Raw genomic sequence first — 14,960 nt, forward strand, 5'->3', positions numbered from 1 at the left:
TCTACACCCAAGGAGAGATGGAGCAGAGCCAGGCTGCCAACTCCTGAGCACCAGCCAAGAGGAAAAGCACTATTAAATAGGTGAAACCCAGCACATAGGTACTGGCAGCACAGTGCACGCTGGAGGTGCTCACAGGCCAGGTTCCGAAGCAGGCAGATGCCTTGCATCAGTGGTTAATTAGACATGGGCCCGTTTGGCTCTGCATCTGGTCCCATGAAAATTCATCCTCATTTGGATGAAACTCGTGAGCTAAGCTTTTCTGGCAGGTCTCCCTACAAAATAGTTTGACTTCAATAGAAAACACCATGGAGAAAAAAATGGCTTTTCAGTCCACCGGTCTTTCTCTCATAGATTCAGCAACTTCCCCCAAGCCATGATGGTCAACACTCATAACATAGTCAAAAGAAACTGTTTCCATCATCTCATCCAGCATGTACCAGGAAACATAAAAAGAAAAATGCATATTTCTGTGTGCCTTCATTTCAAACCAGAAGCAGCAAAGCCACCATGAGAATTGCAGCCAGGTAGGACATTAACTCACCATTCTTGCTGTGAGAAACTGCAGGTAAACCCAAAAAGGTCTATTACAGCTTTCCATCTTGAAGTCATCCTTTTAAATTTTTGCTCCTAAATAGCTGGGAAACTCCACAGTACTAGACAGTATCAGCACAGGAGAGCTGGAGCCCAACAGCACTAAAGACTTGGGTTGACTAACAGCATTTGTACAACAAATAAAGCCCACAGGTGTATTTATTGCCAGCTGACAATGATTTCAAAACTAGTAACTGGTGTGAGAGAATGATGGAAAAGGTAAAAATTGCCCTAAAATATCCCAGGAAGAAATAAAAGAGATAAAGATCTGCCAATAATTCTCTCTAAAACATTGGTATGTTACACAGCAGACTGAGTAATTTTGGTCATCCATCTAAAAACCAGGTTAACATCAGCTGGAATATTCTCTGAGTTCCTGCGGTGGGAAGACTGTAAAAGAACCTGCCTTATTTGACCTAAAAAGCAAAGACCATATGTGACAGTGCTCTGCAAAGACATCAACGCTAAACACTACAGAGGGAGAAGTGTCTAAACTAAAGCAAGAGCTTGGCACAAGGACAAAAGGGATTATACCTGCTATGAATACATTCAGACTGGAAACTAGAAAGTGTCCAGCCATCAGAGCTCAGAGTACGGTGTAGCCTCACAGTGGGAATAACGTAAGGAAAATAACCTAATTAGTTTTAAGAGGGAGATTGAAAAGTTTAAGAATGTCTCAACAGCAGGGGACTGGATTTGGGAAGTGCCTTTTAGTCCTGCGTTCAAGGAGGAAGACTGATCAGAGCACAACCAGAACTTGTATCTGCAGAAATTTTCATTCAGAATAATTCTTGCAAATCAGCCTCATTGGGCTTAACTAATCACACCTTTAGTCACAAACATCATCAGAGATTCATCCAAGTGCCAGATACCTACAGGTTAATGTCTGGGGTAATAACAGTAATAACGTGAGCCTCTATTTTGCTGCTAATACACCAACCATTCTTAAGAGGGACCAGAAGCACCATAGCAGCAATACAGCAAAATAAGTGAAGAGCATTTGGGGTGGGTCCGGACACTTGTGGTGTTCGCATGAAAAGTAACACGCACTCTAGGAAGTCTGGTATAAAAGTTGAATTAAACTATTTGTAAATATGATGATTTTTCTTCTCTGTGCCATCTCTTCTGAGAACCAGTTCACAATGGTCCAAACATCATCTTAGGGTCATGGCTACACACACACACAAAAGTTAAACCAGAAAAATCCAAGCTTTTTGTTTGTTTTTAATCTGAAGGATTAGCTTCACCATTGTCATTTAAACAACAAAAAAACATTGAAATTACAGAACAAATTGTAAGTACCAAGAACACATGTGAATAGACACACTGCAATACATTAGTGTATTCTCAAAAGTTCAGGAAAGACCCGTTATGACACTCAAAGTGAAATTTGATCTCCATTGAAGCAACACTGTAGCCTTGATAAACATTTCAAACCAAACTTTATTTTCGATTGAAGTACATCATTAAGCATAAGCAGTAATATCTCTGAGAGGGGCTGTCTCAGATGAACAGGAAAATAATCAGCAGATGATTGTTACTTGGTTTGTTTTACACTATACATTGATGTGTAATTGCTACCCTGCCTTGAACCTCTTCTACCACCATGTGTGACATCCACAAACAATTTTGCAAAATTAGTTCTTTCTCTCTTATACCAACAGCTTTTGTCTTTCCTTGTCTCCCAAAAGTTATCTCCCCAAACTTATAGAGGCAATCTGATTCTGTCGTCTTTTTCCCATGTACCATCTTTCACTCCCCAGCATTGGTACTGTGAGTTGACATGAAGTCCTTGAGCTCAGAAAGCAAGGCACTTGCAAAGCCCAAACCAACATGTGTGGAAGCAACAATGGAGTGAGCAGAGGTTTTCTTCATACTTGCTTTTCACTCCAAGATTGTGCCTATACACCTCCCACCACTTTCTACTGAGGCAAACTGCATGCCTGAGCATAGAGAGCTCTGCCAAGAGGAAGCGGAAACAGAGCCACCAGCATTGTGCCAGGCAAATGGTCCCGTTCAGGAGCAGCTGTGAGTTCACGGCGCTTCTCTCTGTGCTGGTTTGACTGAAAATGGGCTCATTTTCTTCCTGCAGTTAGAAACCTTTCTTCTTCATAGCTAGCACTATCATTATTTGGACTTAGTTTGAGAACAAGAGATAAGACCCCAGCACAGAGTTAATGCTTTTAATTGCTCTGGTCTGAGCCAAGGACATTCTGAGTGCTCAGGGACATGGATGTGCCAGAGCTTGACTACCATCCAGGCTCATCAATGAGAGTATTCTGCCCCACATCCACATGAAGCGAGAACAAAACTTTGCCCACTCGTCATCCCTCCCCAGACACGCTTTTGGACACACAACTCTCCTCCTTCAGTGCCCCCTGAGGGCTGAGATATAAGGTGACCCAGGGGCAGCCCCACACCCCCTGCACGGGGATCCCTTCACCCACCGGGCCTCCCCTCTGCAAGCTCCTCTCCACCTGACCCCACCCCACGCAGGGCCGGGCAGGCATCTCCCCAGGCTGCCTGAAGACGCCAGGAGAAGGGCCTTGTGCCCAGGACAGCGGGCAGAGGGCAGCTCCAGCCCAACGCTCCAGTCCTCGCCTCCGCCGCCACCATGTCTCCCCCTGCGGCGGGCGCGGGGTGATGACGTCGCGGGGGGCGCTGGCCTCCTCCAATGGCCGGGCCCGGAGCTCCCGCGCCTCGCAGGCAGCCCCAAGATGGCCGCTGTCCCGAGCGGGCCCAGGCCGAGGCCGCGGTGTTCGGAGGGGCTGCTGGGCTCTGTGGAGCCCTTGCGCCTGTCACGGGTTTGCTCCGGGCGCTGAGAGCTCTTCCAGCCTGTACCGGGGCTGCCTTCCTCGCCGCCCAGCCATGCGGAGGCGTCCCGGCCCACAGCTTCCCCTGCCAGGTGTTGGCGGCCTCAGGGCTGCGGCTTGTCCCGGCTTTACCTGCCTCCCCCGGGCCCTTCCCGGGCGTGTTAGTGCCTAACAGCCCCAGGGTGGCAGTCCTTGCCTGGGGTGAGGGAGCCACTGCCGCCACAGCACCGGGAGGCAGCCCAGTAGAGGGCGAAGGGACTAAACCGAACCAGTGCGGGCTGTGCTGAGCCTTGGTGCTCACTGAAAATGTTTCGTAGAGCTGCTGTTTCTAGTTAGTCAAGACATGCACCCCCTACACACAGCCATGCAGGAGAAGAGTTGGCACCTGAAGAGTGTGGGTTACTGCACCAGTGATCAAATGGATTGTGCAGAGCTGAGGTTTGGGAAAGCTAAAAGGTGACCAAGGCTAGGTGTGTAAACACTTTTAAAAAACATCTCTGTTGGAAAAAACATAAGGCAGGAGATGACAGTGGTTTAATTTGACATAGCTGCCAGTTTACCTTGGGCAGCAAAAGAGGAAAATACACCAGTAATAAAAGAACAGGAGGCAAACAGCACTCTTGGTGTGTATTGTCCTTGAGCCTTGCTAACGGGGTAACCACTGAGCTTCCTCCAGGGCAGAAATGAAAGGTTGTGCCATATGCCAGCCCGGCCTTTGGCCCAGTCACACCCTTCATGGGCCACAGATTGTGTCTGTGGGAAGGTCAGGTCACCCCCCCAAACAGCCCTTGCCATGGCAGGGGGCAGGAACCTGACTGAATAGCTGCTCTGCTTTATTCCTACCATCCCCTACACTATTCAAAGACAGACCCTCAGTGAAGAGATGTTTGTTTTGATTTATTTTCTGGGGAAATCTGATGTGAATTAGAGGTGACTATAGGCAGAGAATCTCTGCCTTTCACGGACCTGCATATAGCTTTTGCAACGTTAAACTGTATGACAGTAAATCTTATACCACCATCACAGCATTTATATCCTGAGATCTCCTGGAAGCCTGGGGATTGACAAGAAACTAATTCCCAGTACATTTGCAGGAGGTTGTCACTGCAGACCATATTGCTCTATACTTTCTTCCTCGGAACTGTCCACAGAAGTGCCCCAAATCTTATTTGCTTCTACACACCCCTGGGAAGCTGTGGAAAACCCATTCCCTCAGGCAGGCATGTGGGACAACTTGCTTCTTCCTGCTGCATTTTACAACTGCAAACAAGACTTGAAAGCAAAACAAAACAAAAAACTCACCAACAACACCAGCAGCCCTGCTCTGAACATGTGGGATGCTTCGCTGGATCCCTGCTTATTTCCTGGAGTGAAACTCAGACACACCAGTTCAGTGCTGTCCTGAAGTGTGTGGAGGCTTTTTTTTTCCTCCCTCTCCTTCTTTTCTTTTCCCTCCTTCCTTGTGTTGATTTGTGGGGCCAGAATGACTTTGATTTCAGCAAGTTTGCTGTTTATTCACGTCACAAGTTTGACAGCTTTACACCAAATCAGATTGCTGGGTTTCAGGAGAGCTCTGAGGCGTCACTGGGAGCTCCTTTAGATTAAACTCGCCTCCCCGGTCTCCCCCCTCTCCCCCTTCTTCAGAGCCATTTAAACCTCGCTGGGGCTTTAACAGAAACGTGCTCCCAAGACCTGAATTTCGTTCTGCCACTAATATGGTAAGTGCTCTTTGCATTTCTCTCGACCTGGAGGCAGAAAAGGAGAAGCTGGTCTCTTTGCCTTGGGGGCTTGCAGTAGATTTTGTGCCCTCTTTAAGATGGGTAAGGAAGAGGGCTCTTCTCCACCTGCAAGAGCAGCCTCTGCTGCTGTGCCTGCCCGTGGGGGAGGAGATTCCCCGCTTGAGGCTCCAGGCTCTGCCGTTGCCTTACAGAGATTTAGACCTGCTGTAAATGGGGCTTATTTGGAGGCGGGAAAAGAGGTGAATTCAGAGACAACCTCAGGCTTTGCTACTGTGCGGTCTGGGACTCCTGCAGAACTGCAGGGGCAGAAGAGAGGTGCGAGCAGCCTGGAGGTGACTCTGCTGTCTCTGTGCAGCTTTAGAGCTGAATCAGGCCCCCAAGGTGGGAGGAACGGACCGGCCAAGAACAGCCTGGGTCCTCCCTTCACCTTAAACCCACTCAGATCCTAGTATTTCCCATGGGTTTGCAGGAAACTCAGCCACCTTCCTGGCGTTCCTCTGCCCGGAGCCCCTCTGCTGCGGGGGGCTGCGACGGGGTCGGCACTGCCCGGAGTCCAGCGGAGGCAGCGGGGTGGTGCGGGGCCACCCGGTGCGTGGGGGAGCGGGCACTCGGGTCAGGGCTGGGAGCTCCCACGGGGGCAGGTGGCGCCTGGTAGGGGCGGCCGGGGCTGCGGGGCTCCTCTGAGGCAGGTACCTGAGCAAAGCCCGGCTGGGACAGGAGCGAGAGGGGAGCGTTTCCCCGCGGAGCAGGGACCAACCCCTGGGATGCCTCTCGCCGGGATGCGGCGGGGCCGGAGCGGCGCTGACACCGCCTCCTCTCGGTGACCACCGCAGCACCGGGGAGGGGAAGGAGGGAACCGTCCTCCGGGACTCCCCATCGCAATGGCCCTTTCTCTCCGCAGAGCACCGGCCGGCCGTGCCCGGAGCCGGACTTCTCCGGGGGCCCGGGCTGCGCTTACCCCTGGGCCGGGGTTTCCAAGGAGACTTGGGCTGCCTTGTGCTCCGCGGAGCCACCGCCGCAGCCCGGGCCGGGCCGGCGGGAGCCTCGGCCGCCGGGTAAGTGTGCACCCCGCGCCGGGGAAGGGGGGATCCCGGCCGCGGCCCTGGAGCCGGGCTGCGCGGGGGAGCGGGTGCGGACTAACCCTCGGGTCTGCTTCCCCAGGGCAGGTCTGCAGCCCGCAGCTCAGTGCCCAGGAGGCGGCGTGGCAGGGAGACCAGTTGTCCTCCCAGCTCTACAGAAACAAGCAGGTAAAGGCTCCGCACCCTCAGCGGCCTCGGTTTCTTCCCGCGAGGTTCCCGAACTTTGTATCATGTATCGCACCGTCTCAGTTGGTTTATGGCACATCTCCCTCTTACTGTCACGAATGTGGGAAACGATGGAATACCACTTTAGTTAGGTGGGTTTTGTTCCTTGCTTGAAGTATTTGCCTGCCCTATGTTGTCCCATGAAGCTGAAACAACTGTTGTGGGTTTCCCTATTCATCCATTCCCTCTTACAGCACATTGCACCAGCTGCCTTGGTGCTGGAGAAGAGCAGGGAGTCCCACAGGCTCTGGTAATGATGCTGAGCTTCATGCTGTTGACTAAAAATACATAGAATTTGTCCTCCAGAGTCCACCAGGATTATCTTCATGAAAAATGATTCCACCAGAATTATCTACTTATATGGAGGATGAACCATTTTGACCAACCAGCATTTCCATGTTACATTTTGTTTTTTCTTTCATTTTTTGTAACTGCCGTCAAGGGACAGGGGAAACTCTGAACAGTGCTAGATGAAGAAACCTCAGAGAAATCATGTTGATCAAATACTTGGAATGATATTTTGGTACAGTGAAGTTGATAGAAATTCATTTACCAACTTCAAGGTCCATGAAATCAAACCCCAGGCTCCATAAATCTGTGTATTTCTTTCTTTGGATCTACCTCAATCATTTAAATCTGTGCTTTTCAGCCTGCGGTCAGCAGATGCCCAAGATCCTTGGCAGAAGACTCCTTGTCTTCCTAAAGAAGCTTCCTGAGCTATAACCACAAAGCAAAAATCTCACTGCAAACATGTAGACTTCCTATGGAAAAGTGTCAGACCTCTGCAAATCAAAACATACCTGTTCAGTTCTTGAGACCAGGGATTATCTCAGCTCTGTCTGTGTGCTGGGACTGGCACAGTAGTGTTCAGGAACGAAGGGATCACTGAGTACTACTGTATGAAAAAGAAGCAGCTGTATCTTCCTTCTGTGCTCTACCGCCATAAATTGTGTCTGCAGCTCCTGCTTCTCCTTTTCCCCACCAACTAACCATAAATGGGAATGACAGGGGTGCAAAAGGACGCTTACTGCTGCTCAGGACGAGATCTGGCACCTGCTGTCAGGCCTGTGATAGGTTCTGGCTGTTCACAGGGTTACCTGCAATTCTTCTCTGTTATTGTTCCATGGTTAAAGGAGTTTGTTTGTTTGTTTGTTGTTGGTTTGGGGTTGGTGGGGTTCTTTTTGTTTGTTTCTGGTTTTGGTTTTTTTTTTTTTTTTTGTTTGTTTGTTTGGTTTTTTTTTCAGAGTAATCTTCTCAAACACTTGCTAAAGAATAAAAGAAGTCAAAAGTGAAAACTAAACAGTCATGCCACTTGGATTTACAGAGAAGAGAGGCTGGAGGGGATGGGTTGAGTTCACAAAGCAAACACCCAGATCATCAAATCCAAGCAGCCTGTACCATAGGGCAATTGCTATTAAGTTACAGAGTCAACATCTATTCATCAATATCTCTATTCCACAGCTTCAAGATACCTTGCTTCAGAAGGAAGAGGAACTTGCTAGGTTACAAGAAGAAAATAATAACCTCCGACAATACCTGAATTCTGCGCTGATTAGGTGTTTAGAAGAAAAAGCCAAGGTATTGTGTTCAAACCTGTTGTATAGACGTGTGCAGAAGAAATGGGCTGAATAGGTACATGCCATTAAAATGTGTGGAAAGTCAAAGAGTGTAGACAACCTGGAGTGTGAAATCTATTTAACGTCACAGAGTTACCAAATTACTGGTCATGGGCCTGAGGTGACAATTTCCCCCAGGAATGACATCCTATCAGGCTCTGACTGTGGAGACAGTATAGTCCATGGCATAATTTAGTTTAATTTATAAGTTAGATGTAAGTAAATTAAGTTCATAAGAAAGGTTAAATTATTCCATCTAAAACTTTTTGCAGTGAAAAGTTCAAACTTGAACATATATATTTAATGAATGTGTCTGTTTTGTCAATTATCCATTTTGATAAGGATTAATTTTACTTTTTTTACATTTTGGGTGTTCCCATTTTATGCGTGTGGTTTTTGTTGTTTTGTTGTTGTTGGTTTGTGTTTTGTTTTTTGGTTTTTTTTGTTTGTGTAATTTTCCAATGGTGTGTTTTATTCCTTTACACTAGAATACTAATATTCTATTTTTTTCCAAATTCATTAATTAACAAGCTGTGGGGTTTTTTTAAGGTAAAATACAAAATTAAACACTTCAGGTTGGATAAAACATTCTGTTAAACTGTTAAGGGTTTTTTAAACGACATACTTTGATTCACTGTCTCTCTTCCAAAAGAAAGATAATTGTTTCTGGTCAACTTAAACACATTTTGTACTGTTCCAGACTTCCTCCTGAAACCAAACTATTAATTATTTGCTCAACTCTGTGGATTGGGCATGAGGTAAAAAGGCCTGTAAAAACCAGCAGACTTTCCTTTTACATTCTATTCTGAGTTGACAGGGTGTCCCTGCTCCCAGGCCAAGACCTGGCACCTAACAGCAGCAAAGATCTCCTTTGTTCGACGCAGACGTGGCCACCGACCCATGTCCCATGGAGGAGAGACCATGGGGACCATGGGAAGTGGCTTAGCAGTGAATATGTGACACATCGGGGAGCTTCTCTGTTATTCCTGCCTTTCTTAGACCATCCCAGGCTACCTGAAGGGCCCTTGTCCTGGGATAATGACAGATGCGGTTGATTAATGAGCTCAGAGCTGCTCTGATCACTCCCTGGCCAGGATCACACCTGGCCCAGTGTGACTTGCCATCCCATCCTCCCTCTTTGTCAATCTGCCACATCCCCTCCATACCCCGCTCACCTGCCAAACGCTGTTGGCAGCAACAGCGCAGAGGAGCTGCCGGACAGCCAGGCGGGAGCTCTCATTTCACACCGTACTGAATGAGAATGCGATCAAAGCACAGACCTTATTGACATGGTTAAATTCTTCTCTTTCAGGGACTGGGTTGTTGCAGAACCTGTAAAGACACAGAATAGTCATATTCATATGTTTAAGCACAGGGTAGAAGAAAAAGTATCTCTTGTAAGGAGTATCCCTTGTAAATCTTATCTTGCCCATCTAAGGTGTGAGTTCAGAAACATCTATTTTTTTTTGTTTTTTATAGAAACTGCTGTCCTGCCATGGCCAAAAAACCTGTGCTATTCTCAGAAGCACCAAGAGGAGATTAAAAGAGGACCACTGTTTTGTTCCTCAAGAAACTCCTCATGCTTCCAAAGCTAGAAGGAACCTCTTTAACGAATTCGCTGCCTGTGAAGAGCAAGACAGCCCTGCCGTGGACAGCTGGGTCTTACAGACTTTAGGATTAAAAGATGTCGACACTATTGATGAAACTTCAGCTAACTACAGTGCCCTGTCCTCAGACCTTGGAAAAGACACGTACTGCCTGAACCCTGGTGAAGCAATAGACTATGACCACAGTGAAGGAGCAGCAGTGTATAGCTGCACCTACATGCCTCCAGCTAACAGCAGCACCCATCCATGCAGTGAGGACTCTCCCTTCCTTCCACAGTTTTCTTCAGCACCATGTGTCTCCTCACCAGTGCCAAGCATTTCTTCCCTCCCAGCTTATGGCTTGCCTTATTTGACTGGTGATTTGTCACCCAACAAAACAGAAGTGGCCTTCACAACATCTTTAAGTCCTCACCGCAACGTGAGAACGCACACCTTCCACCAAGGACAAGCCTTTGTGCGCAGGGATGATGACGGAGGATGGAGATTCACCTGGGTGCCCAAGCAGGCTGAATAATGTGACTGCTCTGAGGGTCAGCTGTAGGGGATATGGGGGACAGACACTTCATCTTGTGCTTGAGACAGGTTCAGGCATCAAAAATGAGCCCTACTGGCCTCCCTTAAATGCTACTTTGTTACCTACCAACTCCTCCTTCCCTGCCAGATTTTCACAGGCATAACACCAGATTGCACTTGGGCAATTACCAGGCCAGATGAACAAATTGGATCCACTTCTCTTGTGCCTGCTTTTACTTTCTTCATGTTTTTTTCTATCATCAGCTATTCCTTGTTAACTGGTAGTTTCCAGGCTGGAGTGCATTTTGGGAATACAGTTTGGAAATATCACCTCTCACAGATATCCACAGATGACAAAGGAGACATAGGTTGGAAGCTGAGGATCAGCAGTGTCTAGGTGGTTTGTTTCTCTCTTGGCTACACAGCTTGCCTTAGATTAAGGCAACCATGGGTATTTGTTAACATGCTACACTAAGCTGACCTACCTGCAGTCACATAGTGCTGTCATATTCCTGATGATGCCTCTGTTACCTGGAGGCTACTTAATTACAAGTGATTCAGCAAGTTCAGGGGATTAAGAGACTAATGTGTTTACTGCATTGTGTTTTAAAGGTATTCTGTTCTGTCAGATAAAAAGAGTTTTCAAAGTTTGAGCCCTGGAGCAGTAACTAGAATTGGAGATGCTGTAGAGTAACAACACTGCCATTACCAGCCAAGGCCCTGGCCCAGTGTATTAGTGGCAGAAATTTTCTCATCTCTGGGTAATGTGCACTCAAAGCACTTATTTTTCCTGCAAAGGATGCATCCCACTAGTCTTTTGATGGATTTTCTTCCATGTTTACCTGCCTGATGTTAAAAACCCTTATAAAAGGGAGCCACTCCTGGCTTCATAAACAATTTCTGCGGCTTCATTGGAGCTTTTATTTTTTTCTGCAACAGGAAGAGCTATGCTTGTGGAACTGGAGGTTTTCTTTCTGCAGAACAACTACTTGACCTCTTTGTCCTGATTTCTGAGAGCACAGAGAGATTTACCTGCAGTCAACATCAACCCAGAGTCAGGGCTCCTTCCTCCTCCTGTAACCCCACGCTTGCTGTCAGAAGTGTTTCTCCTGGTTTGGGGAGGCAGTATCAGTGGTTAGAGAGAGACTTTGTGAACCACAGCCCTCAACACCAGCTCTTGCCTCTCTGTGTCTCTGCCTGAAGCCAAGACCACCACCACACCTTGAGAATGCTTTAAAATCTGTGGAGAGAAGGTGCTCTGACACTGCACAGGACTCTTAATAACACTGCCAATGATATGGAGTCAACTCACATGAAGTAAACTCACCAGTAGTGTTTTGTGTTACCTTTATTTTCTGCTTTACAGCAGTTTGATGTCTAAGTATTGGAAATAGAGTGGTTTTGTTATTCTTGCTTTCAGAATGGTCCCAGTGACGTTAAGGAAGTACTTAAGTAAAAATAATTATAATTGAGGATTTCCTACCAGTGGCCTATTTTCCAAGAGAAAACTGAATATTCCTTTATTTTTAGAGGATAAAAATAGCTCCTAAATAGCCTCTTGTGCCTTAGAATTGCAATATTTGGGATTCTCCGTCAGGAGCAGTAGTGATTTCCCAATAGATTTCTAAATAAGCTCTATATTTCTAGGTAATTACTTTAAAGACAGTCATGGGGCAGACTTCCAGAATAGGCAGTTTGAAAGCATTGATTGTAGGCATTATTGGACTAGATTTGGAGAAGAGAAAACAAAACCAAAGAAACACCACATACAGCAAATGATGCAAATACAAGTACTTGTTTGAGGTTTTTTTATAGTCAGTAAAAATGTGGCCAGCTGATGAAGACTAGTCAGACAAGACCACCGTTTCTCTAGCACTTTTCTGCCTTTCAGTGAAAGCAGAAGAAAAACAGTGTCCTACAAACAACTCATTCCTATTAATCTCCTCCTGCCCTACTATATAAGGTAGCATTGAAGAAAATACTCCTGTCACTGAAGTTTTTATTGGTGTATGTGGTAGTGTAGAAAATGCCTGACCTTAGCATTAATATGTGATGGGAAACCCTGATATGTGTAGTGTGGGGGATGAACAGCCCACAGGGCACAGACACTGTGGCCAGAGGATTACATGCAAAGTAGCTACAAGATGCCACATCTTCTGAAGCAGCTGTAAAACAGAGAAATATCTGTATTTTCTAACACTATTGAAGGCTATTACTTATGTATTTCAATGCTATGGAGTCAGCAGCAGTAATAAGTACATTTGTCCTGTAAGCAAATGTTAAATCCTGTTGTTTTTTCCTGAAGAGAGAGAAAACCTTCCACCTGTTTGACATTTCCTTTCCACATTTTTATATCGCTGCATTTGACAACTTTTCCTGCAGAGAGCAAGAACAGAAGTGTCAGATCTTCGGTACAACCTCCAAGTCGGGCTTCAGTAGGAGCGAACTGATGCTTGAACCTTTGCCAGCCTTTTGTAAAGGGCTGACTGGCCCATTGTCTTATAGTAAATAAGTTATAAATTTAAGTGGATAGCTCTCTAACTAATTTATCTGAATAAATCCCCTTCTTTTTCTCTGCATTCCTGAATTTACTCAACATGAAGGTGTTGGGCCCTGTGACAAGGATTTCTGTCTGAGCCTGGCTAACTGAGTTCATTTGGGTAGAGGGCCCCGTGGTGCTGCTCCTGTCAGCTGATGGGTGCTCCTAACCTGCACGTGTAAACTTATAATTCTGGTTTACACAACTGCTTGAGTGAAGGTCTCTGTTAACAATGCTGCTGATAGCTCTAGTGGAGGGAGCACACTGGAAAGGAAACAGAAAAATCTCCAAAGCAAATAACCAAGAGCAATTTATTTTTCCCCAACAGCATTATTTGAACTAGTATTCTCTGAGTTATCACAAAGAACAGTAGAAACAAGCTACTTTGTGTTTAACACCAATCTACATCAAGCAAGTCAGTCCCGAGGTGAGGAATGAGACTCATCTGTTTCTTTGTTTCTCTGTAACACTCCTATCGAGTTCAGTGGTGCAATTCTCATTGAGGACCAGTACCAGTGATTGAACTGCTGCTTTAGATAAATTTTACCCCTACTGCCCAAAGAAAGCCTTTGCTCAGCATACCTCATTCTAAAGTGCCTGGTTCTTTTGAAAATCTTGCGTTCATGCAGGTATAATAGATGTGGAAAATGAATAAAAGGTTGAAGACATGACAGATTACTGTCGAATGGCAGGATATGGAGCATGGTTTGAGATGTTGATTTCACCTACTGTGTCCTCATGACTTCTTTGGACCTGAAAGCAGTCAAGCTGCATTAATGTGATGCAGCTTCCAGGTTATTTGCTTTTACCTCTGGACAAGGCTCATGACCTTAGTTGCAGGCTGGGGATGCAGCAGCAAAACTGCTGCTAACTTGAAACTAGTGAGTCTGGATCTAGCTCCTTAGCATGTGAGTGCACAGTGCAGATGTACCCTAGATTGAACTTGTAAGAATCAGCCATAGAATGGAGTCTAACACACCATCTTATCCTTCATGAGACAAAATTCTGGAGACGTTTATTTGCCTTTAATTTTTTGTCTAGTTTGCATCACAGTTCTTATGCCTGCAAAGACATAGGAAAGAAGGTCTTGCCTGTACAAAGCCTGGACTGGGCTTTGAGATGGGGGCTCAGTCCTGGTTTGTGGCTGATGCTGCCTGTTTGTCTTTTTGTAGCCATTTCCAGTAGGTGAAACAGCCAAAGCCACCCTGCTGCTCACAAAAAATGCAAGGTAAAGCCCAGGGAAGCCTGTGACACATTCCTGTACCGCAGAGGTAGCTAGAGATCAATAGGAATAAACGCAAAAAGTGGAAACAAAATCCAGATCTTCACACAACCATCACAACTAGGTAGCCAGGAGCTAGAGTTGAAGAGTTCAAGCTTGGTACTGTACTTGTAACTTCTAAAACAAATCAGGTAGCTGGGATAAAGGAGCGGGAGGCAGAAGCTGTGGGTATTGCCTCTGGTATTACACTTTGTTTCTGTGCTTTAGTTTCTATGGAATCCCCTATGGACCAGTTCATGGCAATTTAACAAGAAAAAACAATTCTTGCTGCTGCAAACTCTGTGAAAAGTTCCCTCTTCCCAAGGATCAGTACCAGGCACATACACCTCTGGGATGGGGAAGTATGACTTGCATGGCCCAGGGGCCCTGGGAGGTTCTATGGGCAGTGGCGAACTTCATTGTCTGTAAATATCCATTTTGTATTAACATACGGTTTATTTTTTTATTTGAAGTTTGTTTACTTTGTTATGTGAATGTAATATGTGCAGCTGCACACTTTAAAACAATCCATATTTTTAGAAAAGTATGCTAATAGAAGTGGAAGATAATTTAACACTTAACATGTTGATGTTCATGATGTGTGATTGAAAAAGGCCATGATTATATGTAAATGTCAATTTTACCAGTATCACTAAGTTATGTCTAATAAAACTTAAAGTCTAATTCGTGCAATCCTTTCCACCCACTTCAGCATCTAATAAACAATGCAGCTGTTTCTTATACTGCATAGCACCACACCTGGCACCTCCACACATCTCCAGAGTCTGAAAAGGACCTTTATTCCCTGCAAGCACCAGCATCCACACAAGGAGATGCAATTTTTTATCATAATATAACAGACATAAAGATGTATTGTATGGTGATTTTCTTCTGTTGTTTTTGCAGCTCTCTTAGTTAATAGACTTGCACCTTCTTTCTTTGGCAGCTGAGCATCCTGATCAAGGGCAACCTGATTC

General features: G+C 46.0%; 2 protein-coding genes across 2 annotated transcripts in view; one reads left to right on the forward strand and one right to left on the reverse strand.

The window, feature by feature from the left end:
• Positions 1-4,815, reverse strand: part of OSTN (osteocrin) — a 101,032-nt gene extending 96,217 nt beyond the window's left edge. Inside the window, exon 1 of the mRNA XM_071812646.1 lies at positions 4,707-4,815. Coding sequence (XP_071668747.1) covers positions 4,707-4,736 — 30 coding nt within the window. The 5' untranslated portion in view covers positions 4,737-4,815. The remainder of the gene's footprint in view (positions 1-4,706) is intronic.
• Positions 4,816-4,849: 34 nt separating this feature from the next.
• GMNC (geminin coiled-coil domain containing) lies at positions 4,850-14,667 on the forward strand. The gene is made up of 5 exons (XM_071812645.1): positions 4,850-5,122; positions 6,045-6,198; positions 6,305-6,390; positions 7,909-8,025; positions 9,543-14,667. Exons 1-5 carry the CDS (start codon positions 5,120-5,122, stop codon positions 10,182-10,184), a joined length of 1,002 nt encoding a protein of 333 aa, XP_071668746.1. The 5' UTR covers positions 4,850-5,119; the 3' UTR covers positions 10,185-14,667.
• Positions 14,668-14,960: the final 293 nt, after the last annotated feature.

Source organism: Patagioenas fasciata, chromosome 9, assembly GCF_037038585.1.
Source record: "Patagioenas fasciata isolate bPatFas1 chromosome 9, bPatFas1.hap1, whole genome shotgun sequence".
Taxonomy (NCBI): domain Eukaryota; kingdom Metazoa; phylum Chordata; class Aves; order Columbiformes; family Columbidae; genus Patagioenas; species Patagioenas fasciata.